Raw genomic sequence first — 17,613 nt, 5'->3', positions numbered from 1 at the left:
TGCTATAGTTTAGAATGAGTCTAAATAATAAAGTGTATCAAATTAATTTGATTATTTCTATCAGACCTGCGCACATTTCAAATGGCATCATATGAGAGACTATTTCAAGCAACGTATTATTTTAATTTATTATTATTTAATTATATTAATTAATATTATGTTAATTATATTTATTATAAATTATATATATATATATATATATATATATATATATATATATATATATATATTATATTAATTAATTAACATATGATAATCATAATTATCATATATTTTATGCTTGCGATCTCTTTTGAAATGAAATTATTTTTAATATTATTTTGAATAACATGTTTCTTTATTTTATAATTATTTGAAATTATTATTCGAGCCCAAAATCTCGTAAGATCGAACTGAAATAAAATCTTTTTGTTACATATTACTTCAAACATTATATCTTTATATTTTTTTCAAGCACTATATCTTTCGCGGATTATTTATTTTATCATATCTGAAATAATAAGATAATCAAATAACTCAATGCTTGAAATTTCTATTATTTCAAATGGATCATTTCGAAATAAATTATTTCAAATAATTATTTCTTATTTTCCCTTCGAGTAAAATTTGCCCAGGTCTGACTTCTGTAATAAACAATAAGATCGTGGATGTGTCACGTACGTCACATGCGCGATGATGGTAGGCAACGTGTTAATTTTACAAACATTCTCATCGATCGATCGTGAAATTGGTTATCACGGATTATCATCAAATTGCAATCGTTCCACGGATGATCATATTTATTCCAATAACGACGTTCTCAAATTTCTTTCGACCATCTCTGTGATTTTCGAGCATCGAAGGAAAACCAAGCGTAAGTGAAAACAGAGAAAATTAATATTTCCACGGTAAAAATGTCTCGAGTTTGTTTCCAATGACGACGGCCTGAACTGAATGTACATATCGGCTTTCGTTCACCGTGAAATCGAAACGGATGAACGACGTATGAAAGGAGCGTTCGATCGCTCATCGCGCCTCGTTTGTCTCCATTCCATCAATTTCACGGGGTTTTGTTCGCGATACCTCTGATTTACAATCCCGAGGAAAACTGTCTAGTAGAGAGTTGTCAGCGCCGAGGATTATCGCGGATCGCGAATGAAAGCAATCCCCTGTCATCGAATCGACCGATTCTATAACTTTTTGGATTCCTTTATATTTGCACGCGCATACAGGGTGTTTCAGAACACAGGAGTGGCGAACTAACGTATTATACGTATATAGATGTATGTAAATAAATGCAGTGGCCAGCAAAAGCATTCGTACACAAGAACAATGTATGTCCAATTTAATAATTTTATTTCAATCATTTAACACGATTACGGTGAGATTTGTTAACATGAACACTTGCGACTGCCACGTCACTCGTATGTTTCACGCTAGTAACGTAAATTATCTCCCGAATTTGATTAGGATCCGTGAAATGTGCCGAACGTTGAGAAAGTAATTGACGTGAAATAACTTTTCCAATTTCAATTTAATTAAAGAAAGTACTTCAACTTAATATAATACTGTACAAAAATGCTTATTTCTTTTTTGAGATCGTAGACGTGGCAGTCAAAGTGTTAACCGTCAAAATAATAATCAGGTGTACCTACGACAAAATCTCACCAAAAGACCAACGAAAATGAAATTAAAACTGAAACGCGATGACTTCTCTGTGAACGAACACTTTCGTGGATATACGATAAACGAAATGAAACGTAAAATAAGATGCGTTTGAATCGTACAGGGTGTTTTACATTACATGGATAAATAATGCATACGTACAGTGGCATGCAAAAGTTTCCGGCCAGATAGATTTTTCACTTTGTATTTCAAAAGCAATATCAACAGTCACTCACGAAAGGTTCCTTCTGGTAAAAATAAAACAGAAACACCATTAACACATTACCTAACGACGATTATTTAACAGTTTTTAAAAGTCTACGATTCAGAACTAAAGATTTCTGAAACGATTGCAGTAGCAATTTCATATTGTATAGCCACTGAAATGCCTATCGATATGTTTCTGATAGGTAAAGTGTTAATAATTATTGGTACAAGAGTGTTCTCTTGCGTTTTAGAAATTTTGTAGCACAAACTGTACAATAAATTAAATATTATTGTATAGAAAGTATTCAACATGTAAGAATACACGAAAGATATCTCGATTGTTCGAAACTATATTTCTTATTTGTGACTTTTTGGGTAAGATACATTTAAAGTGAAAATAACCTTGACATTAAATTTTATACTAAAAAACATAAGAGTGTAAAATACGAAATGAGATCGCTGATTTTGTAACACGTTTAGCAACACATTACCTGTTTGAAACTTATTAATAGTTTTCTAAATGACTATGTTACATCAAAAAAATGTTTGAAAATTTTTCTTTGAATAACAATTTCAAATGAATTGTTTCAATTTTCGTCAGTATTCATTATTTTAGCCTAACCGTTTTACTGTTGTATTATGAAACCTTTTGTAAGGAGTTCTCATTATTACGTCTATTTTTATATACAAATTCTCTTATTATTAATAACGCAACTACGTTGAAACTCAATATAATAGAGTTTTTGTATATAAGTATTATAAGTCAAATAAAGTTTAATAGTAGAAAAGAATGTGTTATACTTAAATATACTTTTAATACAATATATATTTAAATATAAACTTAACACAATATATACATATATTTAAATATATATGTAATATGAACTTTTCGAAAACGTAATATATATTTAAATATAAATGTAATTCTACTTAAGAATACATTTAAGAAAATAGGATTGTCTATGTCCTTCAGAAATTTCTGTTTCTCTGAAACACCCAGTATGTGGAATGCCTTATTCCGAAAAAAATTTTTCTATATATCATTTTTCCTACCGCCGTCAATACGACGAATACGTAATCGACGTTATGAATTATTTTCTCTGTTAGCTCCTCTGTCACGGAAACAATTTGAATTGTTCGACTTCAAACTTTACTCGCTATTGTGCTACATTCATCCGTAAAAATATGTATAATGAATACGTGTATATATAATTATTTTGACAATAAAAGGAACCGATTGTTCTTTAAAAAAAAATAAGCGGTAGAAGAGACACAGACCGCATCAGCTAATCTCTTAACAAAGTAATCGATCTCGATCATGAAAGAATACGACGGGAAACGAAAATGCTTGTTTATACAATGGCAAGAGAGCACTTCAGTTCAATTTTGTGAAAAACTTTTAAATACTGTTTCAATCGATGGAATTAAATCGAGCATGTTTCATGAAATGCGCTGAATAACTCTGAATGCAGACCCCCATTTTTCTGTGATTTATTTGACATCCCGCAGATTCCCATATTTCTCAACAATTCTTTACCTATGTCATAGTATGAAATTTACGGTGTATTAAAATAGCCCACGAAGATTATGCAGAAAGAATTTCATGTCGATCGATGATCTGCCTTGAGCTTACTTTCAAGTTTGGAAATTGAACATAGTATTCATAATAATTTAAAAAGTGCGATGTAACGTGATGTATTCTTCAATTTGAGCCTTCAATATTTATATACACGCAATGCAACACGAATTGATATCTACTATGTTATTCGAACAATGACTACAAAGAAAAAGAAAGATATGCTCTGAACATTCTATCCACACCACTCAACCCTTGCTTGCACGACCAAAATATTCGTAATATTTCAAGCTCAGAAATTTAAAATATTTTATATAAATTTTGACACGTTAACGCGTCAAGTGCCGAATATCAACTCGAAAAATTCACTAGAAAGTGAACAAACTAGAAAGTGAAAATTTTCCACAGGAAATATTAGTTCAGCTATTCTGTATTCTACAAATCCTAGTAACATTCGATTTGTTCAATATGTTACAATAAAAATGAATTTCGAGAATCTAGTTAAAAATTAATTTCACCCATACGTGACTTACGCATTGAACGTATTAATTATGATTTTGTGAAGATTTACTACAGATTACTAAAGGAAAAATTGTATGGCTATCCTGGTATCCCGTCGCACATCCAACGGTTAACTCTTTGGAGTCTGATTTATTTTTCGTTAATTTACGTTATATCTGAAGTCAATATAGTCTGAAGTCAGCTTTACGTACATGCAGATCCTAATAACAAGAAATGTTGATTTTATTATCCCTTTCAGACGCCAAGGGCTGGGACATGCAAACAGATATGTTCGTGGTATGCATTCTAAGAGACTGGTATATTCATGTATTGTGGAAAAATGGGATTCATTTCTCCTAATAGGCGTACGAAATAGCTGGGACACATATGTCCCGATAGACTCCAAAGGGTTAAACAATGCCGAGTAATGAAAAATCCGAAGAAAATATATCCAAACTGTGAAATATGCTCAAGAACCGTCACCGATATCGCAACCGTTTTCAATCGGTTTAACCCGTTTTCAAGGTAACACGTACCGAACGCGCACAAAACAGAAGTTCATTTTTCTAATCAAAATTTCGCATATAAAACACCAACGGCAGAATTTAGGCGCCATCGCCGCAAACGCGTGAAAACGGCAACCTAAATATGATTCCTCGGATCCCAAGATTCTCGGATCCTGTCCACGGCTGTAAAGTTCGAAGTCGAGCAATCGGTGGCTCCGTTTCGCGAGGCAGCAAGAGAGGTAAACGCGAATAATGAAAGTAAATGAACATCGAACGTCTACCTTTCATTTTAATTTTCTTCTAATTGTCCGCGAGTTACCGGGCCGGTTCGCGGCAAGAAGCGCGTTAATGAATTCCAGCATTGTGTAAGGGAGGATGAAGAGACAACCTACATTTGTCCCTTTCTCCGAATGAGGTTCTTCCCGCGGCTGAGGAGAGGAGACGCTTTGCCATTGAGTAATTTACGTACCTCATTAGGCCGTGGCTGCGTCCGGACTGAAAAGCTCTCTTTCACGGGCTTTCGGTCGGAAAGTGGGGATGCGGGGCGGAGGGCGCGGGGGAGGAGCGGATCTTTGGTCGCTGGGAAGGAACGAAAGAAAATGCGGGACGGTGGTGTCGGTTTATTCACGGCGGAAGTTGAAGAAGACAAGCTTTCTAATACGCTGGGCATTCCTTCAGCAGCCACGTCCGGAATACTATGGTGTCATGCTGCCAAAAAGACTCTTTGCACAGCGAGGTCAATTAAGGTAGAAATATACTAATGCCGCGTGAATCACGTGAAACGACGTGAAATCGTGTGAGCCGATGTATTCTTATTGATGCGAATCTGTTAAAAACAGTTCAGCATCATGTCGCCCTGTTCATACAGGGTGGGTCCGCGCAACTTGTGCACCTCTTACAACTTCAAAAATCTGCGTCGCACGAAAAGATTTTGTACACAAAAGATGCATGGTTTGAAGGGGCGCGTTGTGTAGTGAATTCATCTTTTTTTATAGATGAAGGCGTTTCGGAGATTTGAAGGTCAACTTTGCCTTCTTAAATAGATTACCATATTTTTTACATCAAAATATGGAAGAATATTGAATTCTGAGTAATTTGAATATTGAATTCTGCTTGATTGTATTACGCGAAGAAAATTTTCAAGAAATAAAGTGAAATTACTCGTTAGCTATTAGGTTTAGGGCTAATAAAGGTCAATATTTGTTCACTCAGAATTCGATGTTCTTCGATACTTCGATGTGAAAAATATAGTAATCTATTTGAAAAAAAACAAAGTTGACCTTCAAATCTCCGAAAAACCTCCATCTATAAAAAAATAAATGCACTACATAATGTGACCCTTCAAACCATGCGTCTTTTGTATACAAAATTTGTGCACAAGTTGCGTGGTCCACTCTGTATATTGTCACGTGTCGACAGATTTCACGTATTATTTTTCCCACGATTTCACGTGATTTCGCGTGACGTGGCATTAGCATATTTCTACGTTTGCAGACGACGTTTTTCGTCTCTCTAGACCCCCGTCCCCTCCTCCCAGCCCCTTTCCCATCCATCCGAGCAGATTGATTATTGATCTTCTAATTATTTCGGTGAGGAGAAGGTCGGCCAGTGTAACAGTTACAGTTACACGCTTCCGTTCGGAGTAGATCTCAAAGTTAGCCTTGCCTGAGAGGCTACTTTCTGCTTTTGACGCTTCCGAGCTGACGAGGGACATCGTTCGATCGATACATGTCGATCGGTATGTGCTTTTATTATGATGAAAATGACGTTGGCCATTTTGCGGGCGAAATAAATACAAACGAATAAAAATGAGTGTAAAGGAGCACGCAGTCAAATGTGTGATAGTTAAATATTATTAATTATTGTTAATTTATTGCTAACTAATAATAAATTAATTATTGTAAGTTTATTGTGAATAAATATCTGTCAATTGTTATACATGTACATACTTTCATTATGATACAGGTCTCGCAAAAATATTCAGTTTTCAGGTAGCTCTCGAATACTTTCTAGATATTGATGATTATAAACTTTCCCCTAAAAAAGAATTCGATCCTTTTGTTTAAGGAGCAAACGAATAACAAAAGGAAATCACAATGTAGGAAAACGCGGTAAAATATGGAACGGTGGAATCTTTAGCAATGCGACGAATAAATATTTGTTAATTGGCTACAGGTTATGTCACCCTGTAATTTCGGCATGAAATACATGATTTGCTAGACAGAGGGAATGTCAGTAATATGACAGGAACATGATGTTTTGCTGCTGCGTGAAAACTTGATCTGCTGCAATTTTTGGTGCTTCGGTATGTAATAATCGTATTGTAATCCGTGTGGAACGATTGGGATCTCTCGTTTGATTTTTACGAAAATATGGTATCCGATGTCTCAATCGGATGTTCCATGTATGAGTGCCTAATTTAATAATTGATACCATTTATGCTTTTTTTAACATAAACACGACGTTAAAATTTACAGACGTAACAATAGACGTTATAATTGATTTTGTGGGGATGGCATTCGAAAAATAGACTGGAATCTTATATTTAGTTGTTTTCCTTTACAAGTAAACAAATATAAAAAATACATGTTTCAATAAATAAACTAGCACTTTGCACGGGGGAATTAATTAGTATTTTGTTCATAATCATCATAAATTTTTTATCGAGAGCTTGTGTAGCAATTTTCTTTTTAGCTTATTTCAGTTTGTATGAAAACAATTAGCATATTGTTTTTATTGCAAACTTATTGCTGATATAAAACAGTTATATATAACAGGTTAGAAATAGTTGAAAATGTCTCATTGCTGAAACATATTTTTCGACGACAATTTTGAGAATTGTTTTTAAGTATTGTAACAATACGTATAAAATATTTTTACGCGAATTTTTGCTTATACATATATCATAATGAAAGCTTATCAAAATCGTGTGGCTGTTTTTACTAAAATAAAAATATACGTTTCCTGGCATACAATTTTGTGATTAAAGAATTTGTAGAAACATTCGGAGTCCAAATTATACGTGCCAAAAATGTGAATGATAAAATTTGACAACTATCATTACTTTGCTGTAATTAAGCATAGGGGACGGATACTTATTCAATTTATGAGATTATAAGTGTAATTTATTGCAACCAAAAGTAATTGGTTGCACAATGGCATTGTGGAAGGTTTTTCACATAAATTGTCCACAATGTTTGCAGAAAATTCTAATTGACGCAGATTTGATTTGCAAATTACGTGAACTCAGTATAATTGATGATATTGATCGGGAAGTAGGTAATTCCGTGTCCGAAAATAAATTGACAGTGTTTGGCTTAATCTTCGTGGAAATTGACTAAGATAAATTAGGAGCACTTGCAGTTACTTGTCGGAAAACGCCAATTATCTCGAAAATTTATGGCCGTTATTATCGCGAATGTAAAAAGAACTTCCATGCGCGCAACGATTTTCAAATGGAATGCCGGAACATTGTTATAAACAAAGTGAGTTAAATTTTGAACTACGAAGAATGTAAAAATATGATTTGTGATGAATTTAAACCCCTTTTTATAGTTTCAATGGAATTTATAGGGTGACTGAAAATGATTTAAGACGTAAGATAGAAAAGTTGATACATTCGTGAGTCATTTATAATATGATTCCACGTGAAAATATAAAAAACTAATTTGGTATAACATTTTTTTATCCGCGGCTCCGTTCTCGAGAAAATCGACTTTAACACGTTGACTGCCACGCGTATTTACAACAAAATCTCCTACAGGCCACCCGTGCCGCTGTAGGAAGCGTGCGCTGTTAATTCATGTCTGTTTCTGTTTCTGCATGAACAGTATGGAATCTTTGCCGAGTACCGAATGGTATAACTTAAAATCTCTGCCCTTATTTTTTGTCAATAATGAAAAGAGATCGGATTGCCCGGAAGGAGAAGCATAAATAAAATTACACGTCAGATTCTGATTTGGATACTGATAAATATAATCTTAGTGATAATGAATGTTATGAAGATACTATTGACGAGATTTTACGAGAATTGGTCATGGAGAAGAAAGAAATGTTGATGATACTGAGGAAGCTACAGTTCAAATAAAAGATACGAAATGGACCGATCAGAGGCACGAGCATATCTGAAAAAACAAACAACTTTTTGTCCAAGCTGTCCTGATCAACCTCAACTTTGCAGAGAATGTTTGAATGTTATACACTGCGAATAATTTTTTTAATAAACCATTTTTATAAGAATTCAATAGTTTCTGTAGAATATTTGTCGAAATATTTTCGGAAATCCTTTGTAAGTAGTCAAATCAGCGTCACCCGAATTACGGGTGACGTGGCCTGATGAGAACTTTTGCTGTCACCCGAATACGGGTGACGCGGCAGTCAACGTGTTAAATAAGAAGGATATAAGTAAAAAATACATTCTTTGGAACGACATATGAGAAACATAGAATAATTTGATTTTGATTAAAATGAATTTACATTGATATGTAGAAAAAATAATTGTTCAATATTCTCCGGTAACGAACGTGCTCTTGTATATGTAACTATGTTACGAGCCGTAGCAAATAAACATTCGTTGGTTGTTTTGATTGCAGGTATCGCAAGTACATATTTTGCCACATTTTGTAATAGTGGATACTTGTGGTGTCGTAACATTTCCATTCTATAATATTACGTTTTCTTGATTTGGTTATTTCGGAAAAATACATTTGTATTTCCTAAGTTTTGGGGGAAGTGAAAGTATCAGTTTCTTCTCTCGAATCCAAGTTTGAGTCAAAAAGAACTGCGTTATTCGTGATTTCTTGTGAGTATAAAATAATGTATAAAAAATTCATTAATATGATTAATGTAAGAGGTAGAACATTAACCATCACTGATATTGGTAATTTAAGAATGTACCATTTTCATTACTGGAAATATATTTTGTGAATTATTATTTTTGTTTTCTAAATTTAAATCCTGAATTTTGTTATCCAATATTTCTAACGCATTAGTCGCAATAACATAACAATGTAAATCAATTTTAATAAAAATGAAATTGTTCTATGTTTTTCATATGTCGTTCCAAAGATTGTATTTTTTATTTGTATCCTTCTTATTTAAAGGTTACATAAAGACAAAGAGTGTGTAAACTATTCTATATTATCATTTTCAAATATTATCAAAGACTTATCCTATTATTAATTTTGCTTGTCCTATTATTAAGTTTGTTGATCTTTATAAAGGATTTAGTTGTCGCCTATTCTTCTACCGCAGTCACCTCCGTCCGAGATAGTGTTTACAAACATTGATCGTTGCTCAGAAGAAATTCGACGTTGCGACAGAGGGGCAAGGGGGGTATTCCACTCGCGCCGCCTGACCTCGCACGCCCGTAGTCCCCACGTTTGTATGACCATCCAAAATCCACTTCTATTGGTAAACGAGAAGACCAACAAGCTACTCGACGCGAGGAGCAAAGGGATTCGGTCGCCCCGTTCACCTGATCGTCGCGCCTCTTGTTCAGCGTGTAACTTAGCCAATAATAAACAAAAGTTTGGAATACAAAAAAATTGTAAGAGGTTAAGTGGAGCGGGCGACCGATTTCCCTTATGCTTTGCGTAGGTTTTTTTTTAGTTTAGTCGTTTTTGTTTCATTTTCTCGTTTCCCGATAGTACTCTCAGGGTTAACGTAGGCGTAAGATATCCGTAAAATTCCTATACTCGAACAATACATTACAAGCCTACGAACACGAGAGTAACACTGCACGAGCAAAATATGATTATTTTCGCTTATACTTCATAAATATTGAACACATATTTAAGACGTGTATGATAACCGTTTAAAAATCATATGACACAATATGAATATAAAAAATATGTGTACAGCACGTTTGCTGTACACATACGCAATGAAAAGTTAACCCTTTGCAGACGAGTGGCGACTCTAAGGCGCCACTAAAAATTGTTATGTCTCTTGTTCAGAGTACGTAACTTAGCCAATAATAAAGAAAAGTCCGGAATCAAAAAAGAAAAAGATTGGAAGAGACTAAGTGGATCGGGCGATCGATTTCCCTTGCCCCATGCCCCTTGCGTCATTTAGTTTATGCATACATTTTCTCGTTTTCGTTGTTAACGTTGTTCATTAACGCAGGTGTAAGATATCTGTAAAAAATTTCTATACTCGAATAATACATTGCAAGCCTGCGAACATGAGAGTAATACTGCACGAGCAAAATATGATTATTTTCGCTTATACTTCATAAATATTGAACACATATTTAAGACGCGTATGATAACCGTTTAAAAATCATATGATACAATATGAATATAAAAAATATATGCACAGCACATATTTGCTGTACACATATGCAATGAAAAGTTAACCCTTTGCAGACGAGTGGCGACTCTAAGGCGCCACTAAAAATTGTCATGTCACGTTTGAAAATAATGTTAACGTTATCAAATTTTCTTTATATTTATGGAACTCTTAATAGCGTAATTGTTGCACGAGCTACAAAATTCTATTTCGTATAAAACGGAAACGCTATAGGTCAGAAAAACTATTTTAAATTTCGAGTTAAAATGGCTCCGACTGCAAAGGGTCGATCAAGATGCTAATTAGAAATAATCATGTGCTCATCAGAAGAATCAGAGGTTAATGCTTCAGGGATAAGTCAACGCTCTTGCATCTTGTAAATGTTGCCTCTGTTTCACTTTGCCTTGATTGTTCTTCGTCTCCTGACACCCGTCACGTCCCGCTCGCCCGTGATCGTGTAAATAATACACACACACAGGCACAGGCACACGCGTCCGATGTGCTCTTAGCGACGACGGCAACCACGGGGGAACGAGACGTGACGGAAGTCAGGAGGCGTTGTTTGTTTTTAACCCCTTGACGTACCATTTTCCTCGCAGTTACTGCGATTAGAAACGACTCGATCGCACTAATTTCTTAGAAGGGAAAGAAAATTGATGCTTATCGTGTGCCTAAATTGACTTGAATGCTTAACACGTTCCGTGCCGAGCTTTTTTTACTCGAATCTTCACACTTTGATATTTTACTAAAACTTGATGTATTACGTGCAATTATTAATTCTCGTACACATAACAACGCAACAAAAACTTATCAACGCCCATTCTTGCGGTGGAAATTGATTCTTCGGTTCTAAATTTCTTGTAAACAATTTGTTCAGTTCACTAAGTAAACATGCAAGCGTGTACCATCGATGGTACACGTGGCACGGAACGTGTTAAATAGTGACGACGAGAGATTAGAATTTGATTCCAATGTTAGAGGACAGAATAACATCCGCACTCGATAAGTTATTACTAGAAATATTCATGACGAGTCGGACTCGTCGAAGTACGGCAAGGGGTTAATCGGCCGCACTCGAGTCCCTCGTTTCGTGAAAATTCCGTATTACGTGTCCTTGGGGCTAGTAGGAAGGCCAATAATCCGCCTATAAAGGAAACGCGTTTACTCTGCTTCTACGAGCGCGTTAACATGGGGAATCGGTCCTACTTTTCTTAGCGGACTTGTTCTGTGCAACGGTATGTCTTCTGTGACAGTATACATATAGTTCACAACAATTAATGTTTATTAACATTATCTTGGACGGAGGCAACTGCGGTAGAAGAATAGACGACAATTAAATCCTTTACAAAGATGAAGAAACTTTCAAGTCGATCTTCTCGAAAACTGAGTCCCGAATAAAAGAATGATATACCAAATTTGTTGCTTATTTTTTTTTACGTAGAATCATTCTGTGCTCGGTTGTACTATGAATTCCGGCCCATCGGATTGTTAAATTAGTCTTAGCATAGCATATTCTAGAAAAGGTTGAAAATCGTTGGTACTACACGTTCAAATTCTAGTGACATTGCAGAGTCAGCTTTTCGTTACCGTTATCACGAATTATACTGTTTCATGTTCATTGGAAAACATATTATTTGATCGTATTATTGTTTTTGTTCGATAGAGTTGGTATTATTAACAATAACTTAGATAGTCTTTGTTATCTGTTGAAACTTGTGGAAAATTTTGTCAATTATGACAGAAACTTTGAAAAACTGTGGTTTTAATCTTGTTTTTTCTACATGTATTTTAATGTGTTGTAATAAAACGTGGGACTATTTTTAGCTTTCTATGTTATTTTCTACTAAAATATACAAGATATAATAATAAGACTGCCAATTTTTATTTAAAATAAAATCTGCTCAATAGCATTTGTATAGATTCAAGTTAAACACTGTTTATTTCTCCTGTTTCTTATATTTTTTTGTATAATAATGTAGAAAGTATTGACATTTGTACTTTCTGACACCACGTAAACGTGATCCAATGCATTTCCACCTATCAATAACAACAGCCGTCTTATTCATGTGTCTCGTGTTAAGTGTCTCACTCTGTGTAGGTTCTTATCGCTTTAATAATTAAAAACAAATAAATGAAACCAACATGTGTGTTAACCTAGAACATGTTACACTAGGATGGCTCTTATTTACTTTTGACGAAAATGTTTTCCAAAATTCCTTTTTAACACCCTTCAGAATGATTTCAAGTAATAGAAAAATAATCTGTTAATTAATAATTGCAACAAGCAATTTGTATAAGGATAATTTAAATTGCACCTTAAATTTCATTTTTGACTTCAGTTTATTCCCAGTCAATGCGAATATCAATTTCACGAGCATTTATTATTACAACAATAGCATTAATTATTATAATAAATAAGGATCAATTATTATAATGTTTAAGGGTTCAGGGGCACATTTTCCTGTTACCCGATGGAGCTCAGATTTTGTACAGACTTCGTTTTTATTAATTAGAATCATTCTGGAGGGTGTCACAAAAAGAATTCGAAAGTCGGAAACAAATGCCACCCTAATCTTACACTGTAATTGATAAACTAGTTTTGTAACCCATACGATAAATAAAAACGTTGCTTTCAGTTGCGTTCAAAAATATCGATGTCACCGAGGTAACTCGTCGCCGTGCGTTGAAAGAAAGAAAGTTTACCTATCTGACCGATTTGTTGGAAGCGCGTCGCCATTGGCCGACATTCCCCCGAGAACTGATTGGCAACGGTATATACGGGTTCGGTGCCGGTGCAAGGGTGCTCGAATCAAATGCACACATCAAAGGGTTGCGTCCAGGGCAGAGCTAAGATAGAAAAGAAGAAGGACGGGCCGACACGGGAAGATGGGTGGATAGGCGTACAGCGAGAAAGAAAGGAACAGGGCGAACGTATGACAGAAGCTGCGGCGCAAACTGCAGCGGAAGCAAAAGGAAACGAGCTGAAACTGAACGAGATAGTGGAGGAAAGTAACTGGCGTAGACTTCGATGCTGGCAAATGGTGGTTGGATCAACTTGGACGACGCGCGGCGGAGCATTCGTGAACAAAAAATCGGGGTCAAAGGAACGAAAAAGCAGAGAAGAAACCAAGGAACGAAGGAACAACGAAGAAACGAACAAACGAATCGCCGTGGCGGAGATCGAATTAGCTCGTACGCCTGACCGGTCGCACGCGCGTGTCCCTCGCGAAAGAAAAACAAGGAAAGAAAGACGGAGAAAGAACAAGAGAAAGTATTAGATCGACTGGCGCGATCCATAATAGGCGATTAGCGACAGATAATTGGCAATTGTCGAAGCTAGTGGACCCAGCTTCGGTGAAGCCTCCGATCGAACTTCGATCCGACGTGTTCCGCGATCACCGATACTGGAATTGAAATCGAAGTAATTGGCTGCAAATCCTGCTGAGGCCACTATTCTGTTAGGAAGCTGGAGAAAATGTCCCTGGGGCCAGTCAGATGACACGGGGAACGTCCCTGAGTCCTGATATCGGTCGAAGTGGATGATCGAGACCGAGTTTATCACATTCCAGGAATATCGCATAGTTTACTTGCGGAATTTCACAGCTAAATTCTAATCTGTAAATCCAGCGTTGTTTATCGACTGAGAATGAATTAATGAATGCTTATTTACTCGTTTATTTATTTACTTATTTATTTATCGAGAAATAGGGGTAAGAACGGTGTCGATAGAATTCCGAGTCTTCTCAGGGCCATTCTGACCAGCTCCCCTCGTCCACTGTATCTGACGACGAAAACGCAGTCCTCTGATTTTAGATGCTTGCAAGACTTTATTGGAAATTTCGTTTTATGGATTTAATATAACGAAATTATCTTTGATGGCCGGTAAGAATTTTGATAAATTAGTAATTATCTTTTCTTTTTTACGTATGGGCCGTTGAAAGCAAAACTGGTGCAACAGAATTGCTTGCCTATTTTCATCCGGAAAGTCGGCATTGCCTTTTAAAGTTCTAACTTCACAGTGGCTTACATAAAAGGAATTGAACATTCTACGGTATTATCATATTTTTCGAAACTTTTGTTTTATACCTCGTTAAACGGTAATTAACTTTTTGATTTACACCACTTTCCAATTAAACGGTTGTTCGTGTACAGAGTGTTTCATCGTACGTGTTCCCGTGTTTACGAACCGGTGTTTTTTTTATAGACTTCATTGTACGAAGGGGAGTTTCATATAATGTGTGCACGAAAATAATTCAGGGTAACTTCGAGCATAGAATAGCAACAAAGGATAACTTCAATTTTTTTTTTTAATGGAATAGAGGGTACGCGTGTTCAATTAGCCTTTCACAAATTCATCACCTGTGCTTCATGTGTTTTCCAAAATTTCCTATGTCGACTGCAGTGAACAATGATTTTTAACTTATGTTTCGATTGCAGAGGTTACACAAATGTTTCTTCTATGAATCGATTTTGTAGACTTTCTCATATACAACGATATGTTTTTTTTTAGTAACATTACGTACATATATATGAACATATTAAAACAATGTTTGAAGCATGCAAGATTCTGAGGAAAATTGAACGCTCGAATTTATTGGAATATTTTCACTTTATCTTGAGCTCTTTTAGTTTTGCTTACAATTAAAAACATAATTTTTATTTATAAGTTTATCTCTGTATTAAATTTAATATTACAAATAGGAATACTCGTATTATACATCCACTCTATCTTACGGTGTAGTTAGACCTTGCTTTAGCCTCTCATCCTTCACAATAAATTGAGAAAGCACTTCTTTTTTATTCAAAGTAAAACTAAAAAATATCCAAGAAAATCTGTGCTTCAGCAGTGTCAAAGTTATTGACACTGACGCTTCAGATATTGTTTAAACTTCTTTCAATATGTACAGTAGTACTGAAAAATATAATGTTATATTTGAGAGAGTATAAGTTCGTTCTGTACAAGAAACACTTCTATAGTTTGCAGAAATAGCTCTTAGATTTAGATATTTGATTTTCTCATTCAAAAACGGATTTTTAAAAACCAGAGCGATCGAGATAAACGATTCTTAGAATAATATTTTGTGCTTAGAAATGTATAAAATGTCACTTAATGATGTGTAAAAAGATGTATAAAACGTATATATTATTTTAAACTAATACAAATTACTACAAGAAGAAGTAAAATTTTCTCTAACTCCTATCTGCTGTATTTAACACAACAAATATTTATATGGAATAAAGATCGACAGATTATTTTGGTTAATGTAACGCAAAATAATTATTATTCCGTACATAAAATTAAAATAATCTTCCATGATGACGTAACGCCGAATTCTTTTCATTTGCACATTATAAGACGTCTCTCCATACAGTTAACAAAAATCGTCTGTATATTATTTTCAACACTTTGACTTGCCTCGACATCCGTGTGTGGATGGCGGAATTATTTGCTCAAATTTGAAAATCAATTTTTTATCTTTCGAATTTTATTAGGTTCCGTAAAATGCAAGAATATGGAAAAAGCAATTAACGCCGTGCACTTTCAGTTTTAAATTTTAATTTGATGCAATGAAATGTTTAATAAAATTCTGAAATTTTTTCGGCTGCTGGCGCGGCAGCCAAAGTGTTAACACTCGAAAAATGGCATCTTTCGATAATAGGGTAGTGAACTCGATTGCTATGGGGTGACCAATTGCTGTGCCTATGGTTTGTTCTCAAGCATAATAAACTTTATATTTAGCGACGTATTATATAATTTATATTTAACTTTATACAATTCGACGTATTAAGTTTTTTTATTCTTTTGTCTATTTTTAAATAAAAAAACTTGACACGTCTCGCTCGATAAATATAAAATCGATTACGCTGGGAAACAAACCGAAGGCCCAACAATTGGTCACCTCGTAGCAACCGACCCCACTATCCTAGAATGAAACATTTCGTACAGTCACCCCGCTGATAAATCGAAACAATAGAACTACTGAAAAGAGAAAGGACAAAAGGACAAGGGGGCGAGATATTGATTAAACGTTAGAATCGGTGAAGCCGTGTGTCGGTCACTGCAGGTCGAAACGTATCGGGCAGAGTCGAGGTATGATCGTGGCATATGACATGACGAGACATGAACGAAAGGCAGGTGTTGCGTTTTCGTCGTCGTATGGTCGCGCGTAGGTAGCGGCTAGCGTAGCATAAAATGAAACCTACTTCGATCCAGAGATTTGTAAAGCCCACCTCGGCCATTTTTGACTTTGCATATTCGATTCGTATTGCTCCCCGGTCGGAGGAGAGGAGTAAGGATCCTTGGAGAGTGGCCATCGCCTGGGCCGCGAAGCGAACGTCTTGATATTCGACAAAGGCCACTGGCGACCCTCCCCCCGTGTGCATACGAAGCCGGGAGAAACCAGGAAAACTGTGCATAAATAAGAGAAGCGTACAATACGTGCTCTAGTTAGTTATGACAGACGGTACTCTGGTAAAAGAGAGAGGGTGGTTGGGTGTTATTGCTTGGCAATGGTGTCGCTGCCACCGACGGCGACCAGGCACGAGGCTGTTGCACGAAAACAAGATCTACGTGACCAAATTCTACTTTCCTCATTCGCTAGGCTCCTTTCCTCATCGAATAACAAGTCCTCCTCGAGATGTCCGCATTCTATATTCCTCATTCGTTAGACTAATTTTCTCATCGAGTAACAAGTCCTCTTCGAAACGACCTAATTCTACATTCTTCATTCGTTACATTCATTTTCTTATCCAATACTGAGCACAGTCAATTATTCCTAATTTTTCATCAACTTTTAAACAAAAATGAACAATTTGGGAAGAGGTAATACGATTATTCGTGCCTCGCGGCTCATTTTTGTAGTTGCCCAAATATAGTTCATCAAATTC

General features: G+C 35.5%; 1 protein-coding gene across 4 annotated transcripts in view; it reads right to left on the bottom strand.

Annotated features, from left to right (window-relative positions):
- The window catches only part of LOC117225690 (protein couch potato), a 319,388-nt gene that overhangs the window by 23,949 nt on the left and 277,826 nt on the right, over positions 1-17,613 (bottom strand). For 2 of the 4 annotated variants that reach the window (XM_076524143.1, XM_076524144.1), the window contains exon 8: positions 16,930-17,134. The exons of 1 other annotated variant lie outside the window; for it this stretch is intronic. In XM_076524143.1, the coding sequence (XP_076380258.1) occupies positions 16,930-17,134 (205 nt within the window). Of the gene's footprint in view, positions 1-1,806; positions 1,893-16,929; positions 17,135-17,613 lie in introns of all 4 variants that reach the window. One more of the 4 variants, XR_013033975.1, reaches the window with a different exon arrangement.

The sequence above is a fragment of the Megalopta genalis genome, chromosome 8, assembly GCF_051020955.1.
Source record: "Megalopta genalis isolate 19385.01 chromosome 8, iyMegGena1_principal, whole genome shotgun sequence".
Taxonomy (NCBI): Eukaryota; Metazoa; Arthropoda; class Insecta; order Hymenoptera; family Halictidae; genus Megalopta; species Megalopta genalis.
This window is presented reverse-complemented; position numbering and strand designations above follow the sequence as displayed.